The sequence below is a fragment of the Hydractinia symbiolongicarpus genome, chromosome 10 (genome assembly GCF_029227915.1).
Source record: "Hydractinia symbiolongicarpus strain clone_291-10 chromosome 10, HSymV2.1, whole genome shotgun sequence".
NCBI classification, from domain to species: domain Eukaryota; kingdom Metazoa; phylum Cnidaria; class Hydrozoa; order Anthoathecata; family Hydractiniidae; genus Hydractinia; species Hydractinia symbiolongicarpus.
Window position 1 is genome coordinate 8310543 of NC_079884.1, and position 15492 is coordinate 8326034.

The 15492-nt window shown below is 35.6% G+C and overlaps 1 protein-coding gene across 1 annotated transcript; it reads left to right on the forward strand.

Annotated features, from left to right (window-relative positions):
• The first annotated feature begins 863 nt into the window (after positions 1-863).
• LOC130613050 (vacuolar protein sorting-associated protein 8 homolog) lies at positions 864-13733 on the forward strand. The gene is made up of 4 exons (XM_057434368.1): positions 864-991; positions 7664-8191; positions 8858-11766; positions 11892-13733. Exons 1-4 carry the CDS (start codon positions 910-912, stop codon positions 12684-12686), a joined length of 4314 nt encoding a protein of 1437 aa, XP_057290351.1. The 5' UTR covers positions 864-909; the 3' UTR covers positions 12687-13733.
• The last annotated feature ends 1759 nt before the right edge of the window (positions 13734-15492 follow it).

Here is a 15492-nt window from a genome sequence, read left to right on the forward strand (position 1 = left end):
CCCGCTCACTGCTTGGCAGTATGTTAGTGATGAACAAAGTAGTTCTTCTTCAATATGGGGTAAAGCATGTTGTGTATATGGAAAAACTTCCATAAATTTAGGATTGGATCATTCAAGGATCTCTTTTTTTACTTCAAATCTTTAACATCTTTTTAGACACTGGTTAATCTTCGCCAACTTGACAATTTTTAAAGTGCATTTGTCTAGGTGTTGCAATTTTCTTAACGTTTCTACTGTGAAGATTTGAACAAGATAAATCCATGTTTTACTCCATCCAAAAGTGAGCACAAACAATATTACATGACAACACGTCCGTAAGAATACTATAGAAGTATATAGCAATATTTATGACAACATTTTGAGAACATTGAGTTGACTTCTAAATCCAGATGCAATTGGCCAACATACCACAAAAACTGATTATGAAGACTTACAGAAATATATTCCAGATTGTTAGACAAAAAAAAGTCACTTTTAAAACACTGTGTTCCCAAATACCCATAATATACACCATGTACACCACACTTTCTCTCCGGTGGTACTGACCATTGGCTGATTCACAATAAGCAGAGTAGTTTACCCAGTTGCAAATATTCTCTAGTCAAAAAAAGGGTTAGCTACACCTCTCAACCTAGCCAGCTAGCTAGCTATCTAGCCACCTTTTGGTAGAAGAACTTATGGTGTCTATAGTGTCCACCGTATAGTGAAGTGAGAGCGTAAAGCTATAAGGTATTTAGGGTAACAACAAAACCAAAAAACTTGACCTACTAGCTCTTTCCACAAATTGTAGCTAAATGCAAACCTGCCGCACCAGTTTTAAAAACACGCCAACCGTTTTTGTTATGATATTTTAGGCTATTGCTAAAGTTAACTATTTTGGTGCAACTAGTTACACGGATCAAAAAAAATATGGCGGAGAGAACTGCTGCAGAATATCAACAACATTTTATGCCACAAAATCCTGTGTTGGCTGACCTTCTTGCAGCTACGGGTAATTCATTAACATTTTGTTTTATATGGTTAGGCTTTTTAAGCAAATAGTTGTAGCTAGCTTGCTATAATATAACAAAAATATTTAAAGTGGCTAGCTAGCTATAGCTAGCTGGCTAGGCCTGTTCTGCCTGGATAACATTGGGCTGATTGAGTACGGCAGCTTGCCCCAGTTAAGAACATGTCAGAAAATACATAATCAGGGCAACATAATCAGGACAGGCTGGCTTATTACCCAAAAAATATTATTTGGCACTTATAAAAGGAACATAATCATGACAGGCCAGTTTATATACGACAGTATAATATTATTTCTCACTTATTATAGAACGAACATAATATCAGGGCTGGCCAACGTATGTATGACAGTCAAATATTATTCGACACTTGTAGAACGAATGTAATCGGGGCCGACCGGCTTATGTATAACATTTTTATATTATTTCTCACTTATTATAGAACGCAAATAATCGGGGTAGGCAGGCTAATGTATGACAGTCAAATATTATTTGAGACTTACAGAACAAATATAATCGGGGCCCATCGCTTTTATATCATTTGTCATCACTTCTGACAAGCAAATAGCCCTGGTAGCAAAGTTGTTGATGTTCTCAAATGAAACGAAATTTTGTGGCAAATACTAAATTTTGGGATTCGCAAGTTTAATTACTTTTCACCAAACTTAATTCCCGCAAAAAGAAATAATTTAGGTTCCGTGAAATTTAGTTACTTTGAAGAATATTATGTTGAAATGTATTTACTACAAGAGTAGTTTAAACTAAGAATTACATTGATACTTTTTTCTTTTGCCATGTCTAGTAGGGGTGTTCTACTTTCGAAAGAATGTTTATTTCACAAACGTTCGAAGAAAATGCCAATCACAGTCTGCCTGGCCAGCCATTATATCAGCGTTCATAATCCGGTCACCACGTCATAACCAGTGCAAAAAAAACATAATCGAACCATGCGTACATAATCCGACTGTCCCGGTTGTAAACAGGCTGTTTTCGCAATCCGGGCAGAACAGGCCCAGGCAGGTTGTTGCTGTTTGTGAAGATTTGAGTTGTGAAGAGATCCTTGTTGGGCTAAAGGTGTTGCTAAAAAGAAATTATAAAAGTTTTGAAGGTGACTAGCTATAAAATATAGCTAACTTGTTGTACAGTCTCGACTGCGAGCACACAAGTATACGAGTATGGGTACATTAAATGCCGAGTAAAGTGTAAGACGAGTACGAGTAATCGGCGAGTATACTACTCCATACCCTCTAGTATAGCCTCTTGCGCATGCGAGTACAGTAAGTGAATGATTTGTTAGTATGTGTGCGAGTATAAGATAAAAAATGGGAATTTGTCGTAGTGTAATTTTTATCAATAGCTCACATTTGTCTGCTACTTTACACATTGTGAAAACTTTTACTTCGTTTTTGCGTCGTAAGAAATAACATTTTATTTTACATATATTTTTTTTATGTTGCAACAAATTCTCTTTAGTTTGCGTAAAAATGTATACGTTGCTGTAATGGCTCTTTATAACTTTGAATTTATATAGTTAATTTCTCACCAACAAGGAAACCCTTTGCTATTTACATCTGTTATCTAAATGCTTTTTCTCCTAGCTAAATGTTTTGTTGCTTCATTCAAACATTATTCCTTTTTCTTTGCAAGCATGAATTAAACAATAAACTCTGGAGGCTAAATTAAGCCAATCGCATTTAATTTTATTGTTTTGTAAGTAATTAAAAGGAAAAATGTGCCCAGCAGGGAAATCTTGAATCCAGTGAGAATGATGTGCACCCGAATTTAGAGTGAGTGCCCTAATTACTTCAAAATGGGTTGTCATAAATTATAAGTAGCTTTGAAGTCTATCTTGTAGCTATCAGCATTTTTCCATTTTGAAAGTTTAAAGAAGCATTTCAGCTTTAAATTTCATCACTAAATTTTGTTTCTATTTAGCTTTATGTTCTTATATGAAAAATATTATATTAAAAAATAACGTGTATCAAGGATATGCGTCTTAGTTAAAATGCATAAAAATAAACAAAATAATTAATTATTACAGATCGTCTGTAACAACGATGTACGGAAGATTCATTCTCATGTTTTTATAATTTTATTATCCATTCTCATCTTACCAATCATAGTGTGCATAATAAAATAAGCGGCAGTAATGGGGAGGACAAAGTTTCACGTGTCTTATTAATTGTATTTTTAATTTTTTTCACATATTTTGTGGGCACCTGTTGTTTGAAAGTGGCGAATATAAAAAAGAAAAGAAAGAAGGAATATCATTCAAACTAAATTGTTAGATTTTTTACTGTTTTTTAACAGCATTTATCAATTTAGTCCTGTGCACTAGCTTGTGTGCACTTGCATGTCCATAAATAACTCGTAAACATGATACCTGCTATATTGTTCTATAACCAGAAGCAAATCATTTCAATATTCTTCTCAATGTGCTTGCAAAGATATAAATAGATTAGAAGAACATTCAACACAAAAGAAAAATTTATCTCCAGAATTGTGTTTTAGAGAGAGTGAGGAGATCTTTATAACGCAGACAACTGAATTTCATTCGCTATTTTGAGACTTAAAAATCATTTTTCAGAAGTGACCTTGGTTTGTTTGTTTGTTCAGAAGCAAAATAGTTCGCTTGAAAGTTACGACTCCGTCGTAAGGCAATTGAAGTTCTCTCTCGTTCTGGCTATCATATTTAGCTTGCGTTGTGCGCACTTTCCCGCAGTTGAGTTGAATATAACGCGAATCAGTTTAGACTCGTCTGGCTCTTCGGAGTGTCTTGTTTTTGGCCCTTGTGGCATGGTTCCAAATGGGACTGCTGATTCGATCGTAAATCAACAAAACGCCAGGGCTTAAAGTGTTAGCATGTAATCTCAATGCTGGCTTCAACTCACTATTGAACATAGAAAACTAACGAACAAAGAAAATAACACTGTAAAAATAGTGTTTTTCAATAAATCCAACACCAACATAAAAGCATATTGGCGGCGAGTGCATTCTCTGCCAGTTTTTCGTTTAATTGTATTGTTTGACTTTCGAGCACGCTAGCGAGTACTGTGTGAGTACAGTAGCAAAAATGTGCTAGTATTTTTGACGTATTTGTACGCACATTATACTTGTCGCGTACTTGTGGAATACCCACAGAAGAAATTACTTGTACCTGTAGTTTAATACTCGTGCATAGTTACTCGTGATCGGTACTGTAGCTCGCTTTTTACTCGGAATTAGGAAACCATATTTAATTTTTTATCCAATAGGCCGTCATCAAAAATATGTTGTGTTCCCGCCCTCTGACCGACTCACTTTTGGTAATAAAAACCTGAGTCAGTAAGTCGAAAAAAAACGGAAAAAAATTTCGCGTCATATTTTTCAAAAAGAAAATTTTTTTTTCGGCAGAAATAATTTTTGCAAAATTTAGAAAAACTCACGAAAATTGATTTCCGTAAAAATTAATTCCTTTAGGGCACTGCTGTGACTACTGACAGTTTACAGGGCAATAAAAAATGGTCTACAAATGATGTTGAGTGGCGCTATACTGTTTTGGCCCTGGGAATGAATTTGCTTGCTCCAATATGAAAATCCCAGAAAAAAATACGCCCGACCGCACAACCGACTCATTTTTCCAGGGTCTTCAGGACTCGAACACAACATATTTTTAATGGTGGCCATAGTGGGGCAAACCCTCTATTAAACCCTGTATTCTCAGTAGCGAAGCATACAAAAAGTGCTAAAAATTAAAACGCTACCTTGAGAGATTTATGACTTATCTCGGCACGTTTTTGTTTACATTCAGGTATCAGTATTAAATATATACTATACAACCCAAGCCATGTAAAGTACATTGGGGAGATGGCAAACTGTTTGGGCCGTTGGGAGTTGTCTGGTAAAGCGCATATCCTAACTGGGTCAGGGTAGCTCAAGATGAGAATAAAATACTCTAGGACTCCCCATCTAAGCCACCCCCCTTAGCACAACATGTCTTATTAATGTAGGGCGTATATCGCAAAAGCTGACCCATAGGGCTTCTTTTTACTGTACCATGTGGCACATTGCTAATTTTAAAACAATTTGACAATGGACTCATGACAATTAAACATGTGTTTTATTAGGACAGAGTGACATGAACTGACACTCTCTTTATTTTACAAAATACTTACTTAACCCTGTGACTATAGGAACATTCACCTGCCCTTGAACTAACTAATGAAGGAAGCCCAGAACCCCTACCAGAATTAGCTGAATTACAAAAAGGAAGATGGCACAGAGATGATTGATTCTGCCTCTGGACTAAAACCGTGGTGTGGTCCACCAGCTAAATTAAACATAGCCCCACTGCAAGGAAACTTTAAAGCTAAATCAAACATTAGCCAACAAGCAGCGCCGCATATCCAATCACCAATGAATACATTATATATATGTATATCATGCCAGGTTGTTCTCATATGCCATCATTAACATCGTGTTTCTGTGTCAAATATAGAAAAAAAAAAAAAAAACACTTATTAGGATAATAATCAGGGAGGGTTGGTGGGAGGGTTTAATTCAGGGTAAGAGGCTTACTGTGTTCCACTCCTTATTTATAACCACCCTGCTTGTTGTATGGAGATATTCCTTAACACCTCAGTAAATTTGTTAATGCAGACTGAAAAACAAGTCTAGTGCAATAAGTTAGCCTTATACTGGGATTCAGTGGAGGTGGGTGAAGTTTACAGAACAAGCTCCATGAGCAGTAAACCCCAGATACTGCGCTAGTATCAATTATGTTAAATCATCTTCCAGCATTAACAGATTAACTTGGGTTGAAAAAACCCAATTTTTGTTAGCTGTTATTAAACTTAGTTTGTATCTACATGTGGTTAAAAAATTAAATCTTGATTATTGAATTGTTTTTGCGAAAAAAATTAAGCAAGTTTAAAGGGAAATTACCAATGTTCGCATGATGGCAAAATAAAAAATGCATCATATACATTGTGAAAATTAGGTCAATCAAGAAAGTTATTTATCTGTTTTGTGAACAGTTTTAAAAAAACATAATGCACAGTGCATTTTTTTGTGTATAAAAATACGAAGACATTAAATGTGTGTATGTTGAAACATCTGTTTTCTTTGATGACTTTATATATTTTAAGTCCAGAGCTGAGGGGTTTTTTTTCTGTATCACTTTGCTTTCAACATGTATTTTTAGATATGTAGATTTTTGTAACAATAGTCACAACAGAGCATCTTTATTAACCAAGGCGTCTTTATTAATCAATGCGTCTAGAAGAACAACAAAATATCGCACAACAAAAGGAAAAAATAGTCACAGATATTTTAATTTAAATAATTTTTAGTTACTTGATATGCTAAAAATGTTAAATGTAATAAAAACAGCTAGCCCAGCTGTTTTTATTGCAAGATTATGCATCTAAGTATTTTGAGGTGTATGATAATGATCGCACACCTAGATTAATCAATGTGTGCAATGCACCACGTACCAGGTGAAAAACTCATGACCAGCCGAGGGAGTCAGCACCCTCTTAATTTTTCTTATCACTAGAAAATCGCAATAATTAAGATGAGGAGGATTATGCAAGTTCACAAACAAGTTTTCTGTGATCAGAATACTATTTGATTGGCTTAACATGCTTTGTTTGTGTGATCAGTATTGAAAAATCTTTTCTTTTTTAGTATTTTAATGAATGGTCTCAGACAATCAGGGAAAACCGCTATACATGGGATCCTCATGATTGTGGAACAACTGCGGAACAACCTTGACAACCATTATTTCAAATGGGATTTGCAAGATTACAAATTCCTTACTAAGAAATTTATTTCTTAGTTATTTTGATCTAAAATTGTTTCCTTTAATTCTTAAAAACGGTATTCAAAAGTAACAGAAATTTAAAAACTGTCACCTTAAACTTGAGAACGGATGCTTACAAATACTGCAATTGGTAAATCCAATGTTTAGCTTTTTTTTTTCATTATCACTTACAAGAACAAACATATTATTCCCCTACTATTAAAGATTACGTTGGCTTTGTGCTTATTGGTTAATTTAAATTTGTGGTTTGCTTTGAGAAATTAATTTGTGTTTCTTGGTTGATTTTACGTCTAGGTTTGCTCTAGCACAATTGTTTGGGTTTGCGTTGTTTACAAAAAAATTCAAAGCATACTAAAAGACCAGTATCTTTAAATTGAACTTCCCTTGTGGTAGATCGTTTGCTTCCAATGCAGCAGTCATGCCAGAGACAGTGTGAATCTAGATTTTCTGCTTAGGGTCAGCAGGAGAATAGGATTGATATCTTAGGCGTTTGTCTAGTTGAGCAATTGCTGTGTTTGCACAACTTTCGTAGCTCAAATGGGAGTTTTAAATGCACTATAACCCCTTTGCAGGACCCTCTTTGATAGCAGTGCCATAATAATAATACTAAATACTAAATAATAATAATAATAATAATACTAAAAAAGCTCATTGTGGACATATCCTTGTGTTTGTTTTATAAAGTTTTTTGGTTGCACATTTTTTGCAGGTTCTAAAAGGCTAGTAATTGTTTTAGTTAAAATGTAACATTTTAGCAAGACATAGTTCTTGAATGTCACTGTGAAATAAGCAATAATTTAGCTGTTCTTATTAATATATATGTGCATAATTATGTAATCGTTTTTAAATGTAGATCGCGTTGATTCCATGGAGTCATTGGATGCAACTGAAAATCAAACTGGCCCGAACAAAACAGAATCGTTTAAATTCCTTGAAAATGAATTTGGCTTTCCAGATTTTCCGCAGGGAGACTTACCCAGCCTTGAGAGCATTCTACAAGAACCAGATGCAGACATCTACAATTTTGAAGATCTTAATTCTGTTATTGGAGATGTCAAAACAGATGATGGCACTGTGAGTATTATGAGTGAAATGTTACCACTGCCTACCACTAATCTTACTGAATTGTTGAAACCAAAGAAACCAAATGCACATGGTTCTGTTCTTCGCCACGTGATCTTGAAAAAGATATCTTCTCAAATGATAGATGCTTGTAACAGAAGGGATGCTGGTCTGCCAACAGCTATGGCAGTGTCTAACATGGTAGCTGTTGGGACTTCGCACGGTTTGGTACTCGTTTTTGAACCAAAAGATCAAGTTTTAAAGTTAGTGCTTGGTGCAACGTCAGATGGAGATAAGTATGGTGCTGTGACAGCGTTAGGTGGGTTTCGTCTATACTCTGTGTATTCGATACGGAAAGAAGTTTTAGTGAAATAACCAATAACGTGGATGAAAGATAATTCCTGCGAAAATATAGAAAAACGCCTATTATCAATAAGTGATTTTGCCAAAAAGTTTTCTTCATTTTATTTGTGGAGGTGAGGCGCATTTTAACCAAAACTGAACTAAATGTACTTACTCACTAAAATTATAGTGTCATTCTAGCTGCACAGGAGAAATAGTGTATACTTCCTTATGTGTGTCATTTTTTATTCTTGTTTTAAAAACATTTCATGTTTAGGCTCACTATTTTTGGGTTTTTTTTGGACCGAAAAATTTGTTTGTCTGAAATTTGCGTCTACTGAAAGTTTTTCCTTCGGAACATTTTACTCCATAATGTATTTAATCAACGGATGTTATAAACGACGACTAATATCTCAATTTTTGGTTCTATATACAGACCGTGATATATATACAAATATGTGTGTCTCTCTCATTCAGTTTTCGACAACAGATATTAAACGAGGTTAAATCGCAAACATACAGAATGGATCTTGATTCATTCAATAAAGACTTTAAGAGCATTAGAACATAACATTAAAGACAGCATAAAGAACTGTTAGAAGCCTTGATGCATGCAATTTATGCAAGTTATGTTATTTTTTAGGCATAAACGTGGATTGTAGTCGCTTGTTGTGTGGCTACGCACGTGGTCAAATCACTATGTGGGATTTAAATAACGGCAATTGTTTGCGTGTGATCACGGAAGCTCACCCAACAGGCTTTGCTGTGCTACACATTCAATTTACAGATGACCCAACCATCGCCATGTTGAATGATAGCAGTGGCTCTGTTTACACGTTGAGCTTTAAAAGATTGATCACAAGAACGTGTGAATCTACTTGTTTCTTTTCCGGAAGCAAAGGAGAAGTGTGCACCATGGTTCCCCTACATATCAGTCCAAACTTGAAAGACAGCCCATTGTATCATTCTTCTTTACTTGCCATGGCCTCACTAACTAAACTTATCATTGTGAATATGAAACCTAAACCAACGGCTGTGTTTACTAAGAAGTTGTCTGGTCCCCAAGACTGTTTACCACTCCTGGGCTGGCATTTTACAATGGTGGAAGACAAACAAGTTGTGCCTGTTTTAGCTTTTGCTCGCAACCAAACTATTTTGTTTTATCAAGTGTGGAAGGTTGACGAAGAATACCAATTTATTCTCTTCCAAACTATCAAAACGCGTTATACACTCGTTGCGATGAATTGTTTCAACTCACAAATTATAGTAACGATCGATACGTTTGAACGCATACGTACTATTGACGTGCGAAGCAAGGAAGAGCTGGAGTGTTTAGATTTGGGATCAGTACAACTCGTGTACGGAAGTAGTTACTTCAAGTCTCTCTCTACAGGTGGTAACGTGAGTTGCGCGCTGAAAGCTGCTAGCGAGCATGCCTGTTACCAATCCGTACAAGTTTTTAACGGACAATTAATATTGTTAGGGACGAAGTCGCTGCACTGTTTAACGTTACGTCATTGGAAAGATCGATTGGAATTTTTCCTCAAACGAAACGAATTTATTGAAAGTTTAGCGCTAGCGAAGTTGTTTTATGAAGAGAAAGCAAAAGCTGTTGTTGGATTAACGGGTTCGCGGAAAAGTAGAAAAGCGCAAATTGCTGAAGAAATATCTGGTATACTATTGTCGTATTTAGACGTATCTATGGCCGTAAACTGCCCGAAAACAAACGACGAAACAATTTTAGCGCCGTATTTTCGAAGTTTAGTACCTGCAAGTATCGAAAATTGTTTGCTGATAAACGATCTGGATTTACTTTTTACGGAAGTGTACGATCGATTTGCCGACGATGATGTAGCGAAAAAAGAATTCTTAGAAGCTTTGGAGATGTATATACTTGATGATAAGTTGACGTCTTTGGCACCTGTCGTCATGCGAGACCTCATCGAGCATTACGAGTCTACTGCGCAACTTCACAAGCTTGAAGCGTGTCTAGTGCATCTCGATCTGTTTTCGGTTGATATCGATTACATGGTGAAGTTATGCTGGGCCCATCGTTTGTACGATCTAGTCATATACGTGTTTAACAAAGGGTTACACGACTATCTCACACCGTTAGAAAAACTGATTAAAATTTTAAGTAATGCTTTGAAGGAGAACAATGGAGTGTTGAGTGATGACGATTTAGCATTAGGTTGCAAGATTTTAGTGTATCTAAGCTGCTGTTTGGCTGGTAACCAATATCCTCTGGGTGTTATAGATAAAAACTGCGCCAAGGAGGTAAAGGATGATATCTTTAACTCGATCATCATAAAAAGGTCTGAACATGCTAGCTATTCAGAGACTTACCCCCATGTTAGATGTTTGTTGATGTTTGATACGAGAGAGTTTCTTAACGTTTTGTCTATCGCGTTTGAGGAGAAAGAGTTTGAGCCAAAAAGTGAAGAAGAAGCTGTCGGCGCGCCGTCGAAACGACAGAAAGTTGTCGATGTCTTGCTGCAAGTCATGGTTAACGATCAATCATTCTCACCTGCCCAAGTCGGCTGCCTTTTTACGTTTATTGCTCGCCAAATGGCGAAACATGAAGGTACCATACAAGTTAATAAGTTATTATTTGAGCAAGTCTTAGAGTATTTAACCAATCCTGACGAGGAACGGCGTCACGAAGAACGAGAACAAGCGTTGTTGGAACTACTTGCAGCAGGTGGCTTGCGTCAGTTTCCCGACGAAAGAGTGCTGGCTCTTGCTGAATCAGCAAAATTTTACCGTGTTTGTGAAATCATATACCAGCAAAAACGTCAGTACGAGAAAGTTCTGTCGTGTTATTGGCGCGACATGGCCCGGAAGACGCAAGCTTTTTCTTACATCGACCAAATGCTCTCTGACGATTCTTTCACCGACTTTGAGAAAGAAGAATTTGCGACCGCTGTATTGAAATGCATGGATAGGTTGGTTGAAATCAACAGCATGAAATTCGCACGTTTAATTATCAATCATTTTCCAGCTTCGTTTAACGAAGTGGCTGGCAAGTTGCAGTACCAACCAGAAATCCAGTACGCCTTTTTGAAAGGTGTTTTCCATGTCAAGACAGACGCTAGGAATGAAAAACAAAAGAGAATAATGCAGATCGACCCGGAAATACACGACCAGTTTATCGAGTTGATGTGTAAATTCGAACCGGAATCAGTGCATCGTTATTTGCAGGGAAACGATGAGTATCGCTTGGAGCAAGCTTTAGCTATCGTGCAACCGAAAGAACTTGTTCACGCTACAGCATATCTTCTTGAACGAATGGGCGATGTAATGAGTGCGTTTTACTTGCTATGCAACGAACTTCAAGCGAAAGTCGATACGTTAAATCGAACTTACTTGGAATTGCCCGATGTCGAAGAAATGACGGATGATTTGAGTGACGCGCTAAAGGGTGCCGGGAGATCGTTACAAAACGTTATGCATTTATGTCAAAGAAATTCACAACGTTTGGAGAGAGAGGACAGGGAAGCCTTGTGGTTTCCATTACTAGAGACAGTAATGGCGCCTCAAAGAAAAATAAAGGTGAGTTAGGCGCGCTCTTACTTTAGCCTCTTTCTGCTTGTTTTTGCCTTTATTGTTAACGTGTTTTATGTACTTTCGTTGTATAGTTTTGGTGCTGTTCCTATTCAATCGTTTAATTTTTTTAGAACACCTCCTCTAGTCATTTTCTGGTGTTTAAAGAATTTACTAAAGATGTACTTATTAACATGATGGCGTATATATCCTTACCTGCTGTCCTACAAAAAATCATGCAAGATCCCACCTACAGTTCTGGAAAGTTCGGAGAAATCAAAGAACTCATTCTTGGAATGTTAGATACGTACAACTACGAGCTTACGTTACTCGAAACCACAAACAAGTTGCTGGGAAAGGACTTGCATGGTCAGTATTACCAAGAGAAACAATACCTTTCGCGTGGTTTTCGGCCTTCATTGAATCGATGTTGCTTATGTTCGCGTTCGTTTAATATGGAAAGTGTGATCAGTGCCGATGAAATGGTACTGTTTCGTTGTGGTCATTCTTACCACAGGCAATGTTTGCAAGGATCTGTTGGTTTTGACGAGGAGCTGGTGTGTGTGCAATGCAACAAAACGAATGTAATCTATACGGGTGGTTATCGTCGCGGTAATAGCAGAATAGAGAACGGAAAAACAGCGGTAAAGAAGACCAAACCAAAAAACGAGATTTTTAAAGTAAGTCTGACCATGCAACAGGAGGCTGCTCTAAATGGTTTATCAAACCACGGAAACAAACTTTCGAAAGTAGCTATACTGTCAGATTTAAATGGCGATAATTTTGCAGACTGGGCTTCCCATAATTCATCGCGGGCGTTAAGCAATGTGATTCCACGCTCTTTTCTTCAAAATCAAACGGGTATTACGGTGGACGAAAAGTTTTCCTTGCGTTTATCTCCACCTCCAAGAAAAAATACTTTGTATTAAATATATGTAGGCCATGTTTTAATATATGGAGTTTGTATTTTAAATCAATTTGTTTACTAATTTTCTATTTAGAATTCCCGTCTTTAGTTAGTCATGTTTTTTTTATTCATATTCATTTAAGACCTCGACGCTTCTTCAGAACGAATCACATTTCCTCTTAGATTATCTATTTGACCACAGATTTGATTGAATCGAGGCAAAAAGCACGGAAAATTGAAGTGTTGTTTTTTCTTCGGCATATAAAAACAGATGAAAATCTACAAGTTATTTTTTTTTGCTCATTTCCGAAAAGAGTTTTCAGTTCTTACAAATAAATAATAAATCCAACAGTAGAAAAACTTATTTATGTTTCCTGAATAGCTTTGCAAAAAGGTTCGTTGGTAAAAAGCGACAAATTATTTAGCAGGCGACAAATATTTTTACCGACGAATGTTTTTTCGCCGACGAAATATTTTACGGATAAAGTTTCTACCAATAAGGTAGATTTCTTCCCAAGATACATTTCTGCAGCAAACAGTTCATGCAATTTCCTAAAAATTCCATGCGTGTGTTTGTTGTGGAATATTTATATGTGCTTGTAGTATTATCTAGTTGTGTTTCTACCTAAAACCAAAATCTAATTTTTTAACATAAAAATTCTAAAAATCTCCAACAAAACTGTAAAAAATTTTCTGAAATTTCGAGTGATAAACTTGTATATGCTTAATTTTAGATCCATTTGATCTATGATGTGCTTAAAACCTTTGTTTTTCTGTTTGTGTATTTTCAACCATGAAACTGCAGGATTTATTTTTACCATGTTCAGATCTCTCATTCTCTCTTAGTTTTTATGTTTTTTTTTTTTTTAATTGTATATAATTTGTAAATATTATACTTCCGATTAGATTTCGTTATGTTATTCTTTCGTGCGTACACGTGTGTGAGTGATTTTTGTGCTCTCTTCCCTGCCGTTGTCTTTCAAATCATAATATAGATATCATTTTTCTTTCTCTCTCAAGAGATGACGTCACCTGTTGTGATTGTTTTCGCTGTGATGCGATGGTCAAAATTATCTTAAGTCAAACGGTAATATAGACGACATACCATTTTTCATAACAGCATTCTTTCGTCTATCAAATGACTGCATTGATTATTTATCAAAATAAACACGGAAATGCTGACATCAGCATAAAAAAGTCAATTTAGGCCGTTTTTGGTCTTTAACACACTCGTAAACAGTAAAAAAGTTTTTAATTTTGAATACGGTTCAAGATCGCAAAATTAGTTTCGCAAATATTTCTACTGTGAGTATAGTTTACGAGAATAAAATGTATCTAAAAGGGACTGTCTCTTTAAAACTTATTTGGTAAGGATACAATAGTATACACTATAAGACAAAAATGAGGCGAAAGTTTAACGCTTTGTTGCCATAGTTACGACTAAGTACGATAGCTGGTAACATGTACAACTTTAAGCCCTGTTCTACTTCTAAGGTTAAATGATTTTCAGTGAACTGATGCAAACTTTGTCTTAAATCTAATTGATGACGTACAAATTCCAATGAGCTCAACTCAGCGGGTACATTATTCATGCAGCCTTCTTACTGCTTGTGGAACAGCACATTTAACATTCAGAATTACAATATGCTGTTTTGAGAGGCCAGAAAACATCAGTGGCAGAAATTCTCCCTAAAACGAGTTGCTATAGGCGTTGCTATGCCGTTTTGGTAAACATTGCTTTGTTACAGTTGCTCGCAGATGCTAGGATATTCAAATACCGCTGTCCGTCCCAAAATAGAAATTTTTGCCTCTCTGAGCACTGACACGGGAGTAGTCGTGTGTTCGAATTTCATCTTGGTAACTATTTTTATTTTTTATTTTTTTATTTTTACTATCTCGCCTGCGAGCATGTGTTTCCAACTCGTAACTAACTAACCAAATGGTCAATGACAACGTCACAAATTTAAACTTCATACCTGAACTCTCTAAGTAGTCATCGGCCAAAATTGGTATTTGTTTTCGACAAAATTTGGCACAGTTAACAAAAAAATTATGCTGAACATAATAGTGACATCATAATTTTGATTTTTGTTACCTAAATGTCATTTTAGACCAATATTGGTCCAAAAATTATAATTACTCTATTTTCGACAAAATTTGACAAAGTTAACAAAAAAAGTATGCCGAACATGATGATGACATCAAAATTTTGCTTTTTGTCACTTAATTGTCATTTTAGACCAAAATTGGTCCGAAAATAAAAACTACTTTATTTTCGACAAAATTTAGCACAGGTAACAAAAAAGTATGCTGAATATGATGGTGACATCAAAATTTTGATTTTTTGTCACCTAAATGTTATTTTAGGCCAAAATTGGTCCAAAAATTAAAATTACTTTATTTTCGACAAAATTTGGCAAAGCTATTAAAAAAGTATGCTGAAAATGTTAACTTTCAACCATGAATGATAGGCTGTATTTTTTCTTTTTTATAGTAATATGGTTTTTAACTAAAGCTATTTCCATTTACCAACAATAAAGATCGTATATTATTTTTCTTTATTTTGCTTTTTCTCACTGAGTGACTTTGTTATACTCCGTTTTTTTTTTGTTTTTTTTTTTTTTTTTTTTTTACTGAATTACTGAATTTCGAAAATTTTAGGTGGAGCTTGTGGTCTATTTTCTTCCTGTCAGTCAGTTTACTCCAGACTGACCTAACGAAAATTGAAATTTCGAGGAATTTTCTATCAATACTATTGCCTATCTGAATAGCAAAATATGTCGTGTCTAACTTCGTAACCGAAATCACAATTTCATAGACAGCTTTTT

What these genes read in the sequence shown, in the direction of transcription:
- LOC130613050 (XM_057434368.1), top strand. Translation starts at nt 910, where the DNA reads ATGGCGGAGAGAACTGCTGCAGAATATCAACAACATTTTATGCCACAA. An exon ending in TGACCTTCTTGCAGCTACGG is followed by an intron (nt 992 to 7,663) that starts GTAATTCATTAA and finishes TTTTAAATGTAG; the next exon opens with ATCGCGTTGATTCCATGGAG. An exon ending in CGCCTCAAAGAAAAATAAAG is followed by an intron (nt 11,767 to 11,891) that starts GTGAGTTAGGCG and finishes TAATTTTTTTAG; the next exon opens with AACACCTCCTCTAGTCATTT.